At 48.4% G+C, this 11150-nt stretch overlaps 1 protein-coding gene across 7 annotated transcripts in view; it reads right to left on the minus strand.

Annotated features, from left to right (window-relative positions):
- The window catches only part of TPM3 (tropomyosin 3), a gene marked incomplete at its 3' end in the record, with an annotated part of 75574 nt that extends 67930 nt beyond the window's left edge, over positions 1-7644 (minus strand). For 2 of the 7 annotated variants that reach the window (XM_081841267.1, XM_081841270.1), the window contains exon 1: positions 7410-7643. In XM_081841267.1, the coding sequence (XP_081697393.1) occupies positions 7410-7523 (114 nt within the window). In that variant the 5' untranslated portion in view covers positions 7524-7643. Of the gene's footprint in view, positions 1-7409 lie in introns of all 7 variants that reach the window. The other 5 variants (XM_081841271.1, XM_081841269.1, XM_081841272.1 and 2 more) reach the window with 4 other exon arrangements.
- Positions 7645-11150: the final 3506 nt, after the last annotated feature.

Genomic DNA, 11150 nt, shown 5'->3' on the forward strand with positions numbered 1-11150 from the left:
GAAAGGGGAGGTAGCGTTTACCATGCGTCCGCAGTCCTTCTTGAGGCCTAGAACCTTGAACGCTGAGGAAGAAGGGCCAAATCTGTCCCGTTTGGTTTCTCGTTTCTCCCCAGAATTAAGTTTATCCGCATTTCCGTGTCAGCCACAACAGCAGAAGCTTAGCTAATTGATTTAGCTGTGATTCTTGTATTGCGAGGGGTTGGACTAGATGTCCCTTGGGGGTCCCTTCCAGCCCTACAGTTCTATGATTCTATGATTTCTGCAGATCAGGACTCCTGTGGAGGCGCAGCAGCTGGCCAGGCTAATTCTTTTCTGATCAGCTGGCAACCTTCGGAAGACATCTAAGCTAGATTCAAAGAAAGTGTGTGTAGGATGTATTTTATTGTGTCTTTAATATTCTGTTGGGAGCTGCCCATAGTGGCTGAGAAAACCTAGCCAGATGGGTGGGATATAAATAATAATAATAATAATAATAATAATAATAATAATAATTATTGCTCCCATTTACTCTTGCAGCCAGCACACTCCCTCCCGTGGTTTGGGAAGTGGTGTGTACTGTACATATTATTTTAGCCACAGAATCCACACCCATCCCGTATCTATCCTGTCGTTTCTAAGAAAAAGCTGTTTTTGGATGCTTTCCCTGCCACATCAGCTCCGATCCAAATTGACCGGGGAGGGTGAGGGATGACCTAAGCTGAGTTTTAAAATGGCAAATGTGTACATATCCCTAATGCAAGGGTCCTGGGTTCAATCGACACTTATTGAGAAGGCTTATTGCCTGAGGCCCTTGAGGCTGCCGGTCAGTGCATGCAGTACTGAGCTAGATAGACCAGTCAGCGACTCAGTGTCATGGCTTCCCCCCAAAGCATCCCAGGGTACTGAGAGTTGTTAGCAGAAGGCTCATCAGAGAACTACAATTCCCAGAGTTCCCTCAGTAAATGACCGTTCCCAAGATCCTTTGCGGGGAGGGAGCCATGTCTGTTAAGGGTGCTGAGAGTTGTTAGGAGACTCATTCCCATCCCAGAGCTACAATTCCCAGAGTAATTTAACAACCAAGCCCTCTTCCCAAGGAACTCTGGGAATTGTAGATCTGGGAGGGGAATAGGGCATCCCCTCCCAACTCTCAGCGCCCTTAGCAAACTACAGTTCTCGGGCTGTTTAAGGCACAGTAAGCCCGCAATTCACGCGGGAGTTACGTCCTGGGAATCGTGCCTAAAGCCAAAATCGCGTATGGTCAGAACAAATTGAGTTTAATGGCGGCTGAGATTGTCAAAGTCTTCTTTCCCCCGGGTGCCTGCCCGCTTTCCGCCCCTTTTAAAAATTAAAATTAAAAAACGGTTTGTTTTCCAAGCACGTAAAACTGAACGCGTGCAAGTTGAATGTGTGTTTGTTGCGTGCTTACTGTACAGTGGTACCTCTGGTTAAGAACTTAATTCGTTCCGAAGGTCCGTACTTAACCTGAAACTGCTCTTAACCTGAAGCGCCACTTTAGCTAATGGGGCCTCCTCCTCCTGCTGCACCGCCGGAGCGCGATTTCTGTTCTCATCCTGAAGCAAAGTTCTTAACCTGAAGCACTTTTTCTGGGTGAGCAGAGTCTGTAACCTGAAGCGTATGTAACCCGAGGTACCACTGTAGTGCAATACTGCTTTGCTTACCAGTTATTTACTTAGCTGTTGATTCACCTCATTTCTGCCCCACCTTTCGCTACAAGGAGCTTGAGATGGCACACGTGGCACTGCTCCTCCTCAGCCAACCCCCACAACAACCCTGCAAAGTGGGTCAGGCTGCAAGCAAGCAACTAGGCCCGAGCTCACAACCAGCGTGCTCCACGGCTAATAATAATAATAATAATAATAATAATAATAATAATATTTATACCCCACCCATCTGGCTGGGTTTCCCCAGCCACTCTGGGCGGCTTGCAACACAATATTAAAATGCAGTAATGCATCAAACATTAAAAGCTTCCCTAGACAGGGCTGCCTTCAGATGTGGTCTAAAAGTCTGGTAGTTGTTGTTCTCTTTGACATCTGGTGGGAGGGTGTTCCACAGGGCGGGTGCCACTACCGAGAAGGCCCTCTGCCTGGTTCCCTGTAACCTGGCTTCTCGCAGCGAGGGAACCGCCAGAAGGCCCTCGGCGCTGGACCTCAGTGTCTGGGTAGAACGGTGGGGGTGGAGATGCTCCTTCAGGTTACAGACTCCGCTAACCCAGAAAAAGTTCTTCTCATCCTGAAGAACTTTGTTCCAGTAGCACCTTAAAGACCAACTAAGTCAGTTCTTGGTATGAGCAGATACACCGTGTATCTGAAGAAGTGTGCATGCACACGAAAGCTCATACCAAGAACTGACTTAGTTGGTCTTTAAGGTGCTACTGGAAGGAATTTGTTTTGTTTTGACTATGGCAGACCAACACGGCTACCTATCTGTAACTGAAGAACTTTGCTTCAGGATGAGAACAGAAATCGTGCTCTGGCAGCGCAGCAGCAGCAGGAGGCCCCATTAGCTAAAGTGGTGCTTCAGGTTAAGAACAGTTTCAGGTAAAGAACAGACCTCCGGAACGAATTAAGTACTTAACCCGAGGTACCACTGTACTGGCCAAGCAGGGTATTCGAACCCTGGTCTCTCCCAGGTCCTGATCCGACCCTCTAACCACTGCACCACACTTTAAATGTCCAGCGCTGTGTTCCTTTCAGAGGGTTCTGCGACCAAACAGAGTGGAAGGGACTTTATAGAATAATGTCCAGTTTATGCAACTGGTTTGGGTGTTCCTCTCTCCCTTTCTACCCCCGCCTCCCCGCCATAGTTCCTCATCGCCTTACAAGGATACCATGAGAGGCTTCTCAAAGCGCAGATAGAGAGATTCCCCAACTCTGAATTCCCTTTGCTCTTCCAGCCTGAATAGACACGAAACATGACTTGATCTCTTCTGCCCTGCCTCCAGGCAAGGTCAAAACAACACGCAATCTCCGGCGTCCTAGACATTCCTGCTCCCGACAAAACCCTTTTCTCTCCCCCCCCCCCAATTTCGTCTTCAGTCTAACCTGGGCATGTAGGAACACAAGTCCTTATTTTAACAGACGTTTGCTCCGATGGGACTGCCCAATAGCAGAGCCGGCTGCATCGCAAACCGGCTTGAGCAACCTAGTCGCATACGCAGCAGAAAGAGCTCGTATTCTGCTTTAAAGGTCAATGGCTTCCTTCAAAGAATCCTGGGAACCGTAGATTGTTAAGGGTCTCCTAACCCCTCTCAGCTCCCTTAATAAACTACAGTTCCCAGGATTCTTGGGGTGGGAGGGGGAAGCCACAGCTCGTCAAGTACATAGCTGTCAACTTTCAGATTTGAAAATACAGTGGTACCTCGGGTTACATACCCTTCAGGTTACATACGCTTCAGGTTACAGACTCCGCTAACCCAGAAATAGTGCTTCAGGTTAAGAACTTTGCTTCAGGATGAGAACAGAAATTGTGCTCTGGCGGTGCGGCGGCAGCAGAAGGCCCCATTAGCTAAAGTGGTGCTTCAGGTTAAGAACAGTTTCAGGTTAATTGATATTAGGTGAAAATTTGAAGCTATAATATGTGAGGATAAACAATTAAGGGTAAATTAAAAGGGTATGAATTTGCTGAACCAACTTTTAAATGGAATACAAAAAAGGGAGGTGTGAGGAAGTCAGGAAAATAAGTAAATGAACGGTAAGAAATTAAAAAGAGGGATTTTTATTTTTTATTTTTTATTTTTATGTTAAATTTTGGTTTTTGTATTTTTCTTGTGTTTTTTGTTTATCGTTTTGTAACTTTTTTCTTGTTAAAATTTAATAAAATATCATTAAAAAAAAAAAGAACAGTTTCAGGTTAAGAACGGACCTCCGGAACGAGTTAAGTACTTAACCCGAGGTACCACTGTAAGGGATCAGCAGCCTCACATGTCCCGGGGACAGTCTATGGGATATCTAACAATCCGGGATAGCAGCAGGAAGCAGCGGGAAACGGCGCAGGAATAAGGGAATTTCCCGCAAAAAAAGGGAAGGTTGACAGCTATGGTCAAGTATTATAAGAGTGCTTTTAAACATATGGTTTGTGTGTGACCTGAATATTTACAGGCCAGTTTTTAAAAAGTAGGCAGATTTGTGGATGTGTAACTGGTGCCGATTCGCCTGTGTGGCTAAGAGAGAACCCCCATTTCCAGCGGCAGTCTATCTTGTAATGCCAGAATTGGAGATGGGGAAGCTTTTGGGCCCTCTGGATGTGGCCACCGGGGTCTCGTTGCAAGAGGATGGCAAGGAGGTGAAAACATGGAAGAAAAGGGGGTGGGACAGGGACAAAGAATAGCAGAATCACAGAATGGCAGATTTGGAAGGGTCATCTAGTCCAACAACCCCCCCCCCCGCAGGATATTACATGTTAAAGTTTCCTAATTGAAAAAAAAAAAGTATTTTGCTAGCGGTAGGGTTGGAATAGGGGATCCAGGCCCTAAGACGGTCATAGAGTGGTACCTCGGGTTACATACACTTCAGGTTACATACGCTTCAGGTTACATACTCCACTAACCCATAAATAGTGCTTCAGGTTAAGAACTTTGCTTCAGGATGAGAACAGAAATCATTCGGTGGCGGCGCGGCAGCAGCAGGAGGCCCCATTAGCTAAAATGGTGCTTCAGGTTAAGAACAGTTTCAGGTTAAGAACGGACCTCCGGAACGAATTAAGTACTTAACCCGAGGTACCACTGTATTTGTCTTTCTGTATTTCCTAAGCTCAACACCACGTTACTCCCTTCCCTTCCAAGGGGTTAGCTTGCACACCTTAGAGAATGAAGCCTGGATGAAAGCAAAATGACTCAGGGAGATGCCAGAATCTTTTGCCCAATGCAGGGCCCGAACCCACACAACCCTGAGATTAAGAGCCCCGTGCTCTGCCGACTGAGCTATGAGCTGTGAGAGAGAGATGGTTTATCAGAGAGAGAGGGCAGTGGCAGAGTGGAAGGAGAGAACCATTAACTTCAGTGGTTTTACTCTGAGATGGAGTAGTCTGGGATGCAACGCAGAACTTCCACCTACAGTGGCAGTCTACCTTTGCGTCCTAAATTCTGAGGACAAGCCACCTAGAGGCGCTGTTGCTCTCATGCCCCACTTGTGGGCTTCCTGGAGCATCTGATTGGCGGATGTGTAGTAGAGGAGGGGTGCAGGGTGCTTTGGTTTGACACACACACCGGACGCTCTTCTGTTCAAACCCAGCTCCCTGGTGTGTGTGATGGGGAATCTCAGTCCTGTCTGGAAACGCAGAATATAATACGCCCATCCTCACATGCCCTTTTTCTCTCCCCTATTGTCAGCTGTTTGGTCACCCTGAAGCCATCCTGATCACGGGGCAGGCAGGCACCAGCACCAATTCCAGCCACCCACCCACCCAGCCCTTCCTTCCTTTGTTTGCCAAGACTTTGTCAAGCGTAAGGAATGTGAAACTGGAACTCTCTGGAGAAAGGAGCCAAGCCGGTCCGAGATTCTTTCTGCCCTCCATCATCCTCACTTTCTTCCTCTGTTCCTATAAACTCATCAAAAAACCCACCGACGCAGGTGGGGAGAGGTGAGTGCGAAGGTTTAGTCTGTGCTGGGGGTTAACCATTGCAACTCACTGCCTCCCAGCCTAACCTACCTCGCAGGGTTATTGTTAAATGTGGAAGGCAATAACCATTTACACCACCTTGAGGTCCTTGGAGAAACAGGTGGGATATATAAATGCAAGAAATAAATAATATACGTACGCAGAGGTCTCTACTGCTGAGCGATGAGGACTCCCTGCAACTATTTTCAGTTCAGGAATTTGGCTTTGGGGGTCTTTTCAGTGGACGGTCGGCCAGATCTCTGAGCGTACGCAGAGCGCATTTCCCCCTTGCTGCTGATCAAGTCGGGGGCACACAGTGGCTGGTCCATCTGACACACACAGGGAGGTGAGCTCTGAATTGTGCTAATTCAAAGGGAAAGGCCCTCTGAACATATGCAGAGTGCATTTCTCTTGCCGGTGGGTAACCACCATCAGAGCCAACCTGGAATGAAGAGAAGGGGACCTCAGGCAAACATTAGATGGACAAGCACTCTGCACATGCTCAGGGGATCCTCTGCAGCAGTTAGTTCACATGATCCGGGATGGAACTCTGCAATTTAAAAGGAATGCTGGAGGCTTAGTTGTCAATAGGACCTTGTGGTCCAGTCTCAGGCAGAAACTGTAGCCTGTATGTAGCCAGTGACTGCCCTACTCAGAGTAGACCCATTGATATAAATGGCCATGACCTCACTTAAGACTATTCATTTCTCTGTGTGAGTTGTCTTTTCAACAGAAACCCCAAATTTTTAGGTCCCACTTTCCATTGATCCCATATTTATGAAAACCAAATAAGAAATTGCTGCTTTGAAAATGGTAAAAGTAAAGGTAAAGGTACCCCTGCCCGTACGGGCCAGTCGTGTCCGACTCTGGGGTTGCATGCTCATCTCGCTCTAGAGGCTGGGAGCCAGCGCTGTCCGCAGACACTTCCGGGTCACGTGGCCAGCGTGACGAAGCTGCTCTGGCAAGCCAGCACCAGCACAGCGCACGGAAACGCCGTTACCTTCCCGCTATAAAGCAGTACTTATTTATCTACTTGCACTTGGGGGTGCTTTCAAACTGCTAGGTGGGCAGGAGCTGGGACCAAATGACGGGAGCTCACCCCACCGCGGGGATTCGAACCGCCGACCATGCGATCAGCAAGTCCTAGGCACTGAGGTTTTACCCACAGCGCCACCCGTGTCCCTAGTTTGAAAATGGAGAACAGCCCAATTTTAAATTTTTAAATTTTATTTTTTTGAAGCCGAAGCAAAAACTGGTGTTGTTGGATGCCAGGGTCTATCAGCTGCGGTGGCCAACAGTCAGGGATGATGGGATTCGTAGTTCCTCAACATCTGGAGGGCTGCAGGATCCCCACTTGCAAGCCAGCCCTGTTCCAACCCATCAGGGAACACATGTGAAATGCACCTCCAGAGATATAAAGCGGGGATGTATCCGTATCACTCCAGATGTTTCTGGACTCTGGTTCCCATCAGCGCCAGACACCATCGAATCACAGAAGTCGAAAGGGACCACAAGGATCGTCTAGAGCAGGCGTGGCCAAACTTGGCGCTCCAGATGTTTCGGAACTACAACTCCCATCATCCCTAGCTAACAGGACCAGCGGTCGGGGATGATGGGAACTGTAGTCCCAAAACATTTGGAGGGCCGAGTTTGGCCATGCCTGATCTAGAGTGACTGGGGGGGGGACAGAAACCAGACCGGTTGACTCGAGGGTATCCGTGACGAGCTAAGGCAGAATTCGAATCCAGGACCCTACCACAAAGCTCCTCCCCGCCCCCCAGCACACACAGCCGAGCCCAGCGGCTGCCCACCTGCTTGCTCCTTTCTTCCGCCTGCTTCTGCTCTGCCTCGGCCTGCTCCGCCCGGTCCAGGGCGTTCTCCTTGTCCAGTTTGAGCATCTGCATCTTCTTCTTGATGGCTTCCATGGCGGCAGTCGGTGGAGGGGAGAGCTGTCTGTGCGAGTAGGAATGGAGAGGACCTGGCTGGCACGAAGCAGACCCGGGGGGCACCCTGAGCGGAACTCGGCGCTGCCTTCGAAAGCCTGCTCCCTCTCCTCCCTGCCCCTCGGCCCTTTATAGTCGTCCTCCCGGCCAGCTGACCTGTGGCTTTCTAGAGCTTGCTCCAATTGGGTCCAAAATAACCCCCCCTCCATTGCCCTGGCACTGCCTTGCGGTGGTGGCAGTGCTGGGGAGAAGACCTGGGAGAGGCGTCCTTTTATTTTTTATTTTTTGCTTCGTGATGAGCTGTGGCCATATTTGGCCTCCCTAGGGGAACAGCTGAGTACCACTAATAGAAACCCCCAAAAGTGGCAGAAGAGGGGAGGGGGTTGAATGCTGCTTTGTTCCAGCAAAGAGGACGCCCGCCCCCCCACGTCACTCACCCACCCCCTTCCTTTAGCTTTTCTATATGTGTGTGTCTGTGTGTGTGTATAATATATTAAAATTATTAGTTTTTTAACATATTTTCAACAGCAATTACCGTATTTTTCGCTCTATAAGACGCACCAGACCATAAGACACACCTAGTTTTGGGAGGAGGAAAACAAGAAAAAAATTATTCTGAATCCCAGAAGCCAGAACAGCAAGAGGGATTGCTGCACAGCGAAAACAGCGATCCCTCTTGCTGTTCTGGCTTCTGGGATAGCTGCGCAGCCTGCATTCACTCCATAAGATGCACACACATTTCCCCTTACTTTTTATGAGGGAAAAAGTGTGTCTTATAGAGCGAAAAATACGGTAAACATACTTTTACATCTTATTCAATTTTTTTTGACTTCCATCAATCCTGTCTGAAAATGTTTTCCAATCTCATCTCTCAGTATGCACTTCTTATTTTCCCTATTACATTTCAAACTCATAACCAATATCTTTCTACTTTGTAACACTTCGTATATTTCTCCTTGCAAAACTTCTTGTAGCCCTACTAGCGCAATTTGTCGATTACAGCTGCTGTTCAAGTAATTCATATACTTCTTCCAATCTTCTGTAAATCTCTGGTCCCGCAGGACTGAGACAAAGCCTTCCTTTAGCTTTTCAGACAGTTGCTAGCAAAGGCAGCCCCGCAGGGTGAGTGCGATAGACAAGGACTGAGCTGTGCCAGACGACCAGCCTAGGATGCCTGGGTCTTCTTGTCACTTGTCCCCCGCCGCAAGACAGTGAGGTCAGAAACCAAGGATGGAAGGTTTAAAGCACAAGGGAGACCCCCTGGAAGGGATCAAGTCAAGGCACAGAAGGCATTAGAACATTGGATGAGTTTTCCTGGATCAAGCCAATGGCCCCACCTGGTCCAGTATCCTGTTCTTGAAGTCACCAACCAACAGGAAAGCTGCAGGCAGGATCCAATCACAAATGCCATGGGTAGGCAAACTAAGGCCTGGGGGCCGGATCCGGCCCAATCGCCTTCTCAATCTGGCCTGCGGACGGTCCTGGAATCAGTGCATTTTTACACGAGTAGAATGTGTCCTTTTATTTAAAATGCATCTCTAGGTTATATGTGGGGCAAAGGAATTCATTCATTGTTATTTTTTTCAAAATATAATCCAGCTTCCCGCAAGGTCTGAGGGACAGTGGACCGGCCCTCTGCTGAAAAAGTCTGCTGACCCCTGACAAACGCCCTTTCCCCTCCTGTGATTTCCAGCAACTGGTATTCACAAACCTATCTCTAAGTTACCAGGATCAGTCCCCATCCCTGGTGAAAAAGAAGAAGCACTGAGCATACTGTTGGTGGGTTTTCGCCTGGATTCTTATCTCATTATACATGACAAAGCCATTTTTCACCTTCTCACCCCTTGCTTTTTCCTGTAAGACCTATTGCAGTCGTTAAGAGTCGTCAACAGGCTCATCACAGCTATCTGCCAATCACCCAATCCCACCACCCTTCTGAGTAATACCCCTCCCCACCTTCTCACTATATAGAAGGGTCTGGTGACTTCTGTTTCAGTGTATCTGAAGAAGTGTGCATGCACACGAAAGCTCATACCAAGAACTAACTTAGTTGGTCTTTAAGGTGCTACTGGAAAGAATTTTTTTATTTCATTTCTAAGAGTGTGTGGTGTGGTACAGCAGTTAGAGAGTTGGACTAGGGCCTGGGGGAGCACAAGGTTCAAATCCCTCCACCCCCAGAATTGTGGCCACGAAGCTGTCATTGGATGTCACCTTGAGCCAGAATCACAGAATCATAGGGTCCACGTGGGTCATCTACTTGAACCCCCTGCAATGAAAGAATCTTTTGCCCAACGTGGGGCTCAAACTCAGGACCCTGAGATTTGGGACTCAGCTATACTGCTTCAAATATAATGTTTTAAGTGCATTCTACAAATGTGACACTAGATGGCGCTGGTAAGCTAATGGCAAATTCCACATATATTTCAAAACATTTTTTAAAAGCATTTTCACAGCAGGGTTTTTTTTAATATGAGTTATCCCCGGTCGCTGCCTCTCAACATCACCTTACTTGTAGGGTTATTGCGTGGATTAACTGAGGAGGGGAAGAACCATGTACGCCGTCTTGGAGAAAAAGGCAGGCTAGGTGTAGGAATGAAAATCATGGGAGACGAGCAGTGGGTGTCACGAGAGGCGTCTGCCGGGGAAGCCCCGGGAACTCTCTTTTATTGAATATTACAAACATTGCCACAGGTGTTTGCGAGGCGTTCTGGGTAAATAAGGCAAAAATATTTCGGGATTAGTGGTGTGCCAGTGAATGCCCAAAATAAGTTCGCCAGGGAGGATGGGACAAGAAAAATACTACGAGATACGTGGTTTGCCAACGCATGCTCGAAATAAATCTGCCCATATCTCCCCTTTGGTTTACAATTGGTGTTGCCATTTTGCAAAATAAGCAGCGAGGATTTTGTTGGGTGGCTGAGGGGGAGAGAGAAACCGGGAGAAAAGACTTATGAGGCCAGGAATGCATTGGAGGGAGCAGCATAATAAAATCAACATGCAAATTATGACAATAGCATATTGAAAGAGATTACGAAGCCAAGTAAGGTTTGGCAGCCAAGTGGTAAGCCACTGGGTGAAAGAATCCCAGAAAGCAGGAAAACCAACATCCTGTTTGATGTGATGTGTGAGATTTTGCAAATGAGAGATTTGTTTTTGGATGGCCTTAGAATTGTCAGTGATATTAAAGCAGCACATGTGTCAGGGGCTCAGGAGCAGAGGCACAGGGAAGATGGGAGATGGAGAGCGAGGGGGAGGAATCTGAGGGCAGTGTAGGAGGAGACAGTGGTCCGAGGGATTCCATGAGCCTCTCCAGCGAATCGGAAGATTCACAGAAGGGAGCGCCAGTGGCCAGGGGTAGGGGGGTCCCAAGGGGAACGCCCCAGGAGCAAGGGGGGAGCAGGGACTCCCAGAGTAGTAGTTGGAAATCAGGACCAGCTTCCCCACCAGAGCAGAGTGGGGGGGAAGGGTCCCAGGCATCGGGACCAGTACTTCCCCCACCAGGGAGAGAAGATGAGGCAGAGCTGACCACGCCTCCCTCGGAGAGTCGTACAACGGAGGGGAGGTCAGATCCGGCTAGTGTCCCGGAAGAGGGAAGCAGTGACAGAAGTA

This window comes from Podarcis erhardii, assembly GCF_964252035.2.
Source record: "Podarcis erhardii genome assembly, chromosome: 15".
NCBI classification, from domain to species: domain Eukaryota; kingdom Metazoa; phylum Chordata; class Lepidosauria; order Squamata; family Lacertidae; genus Podarcis; species Podarcis erhardii.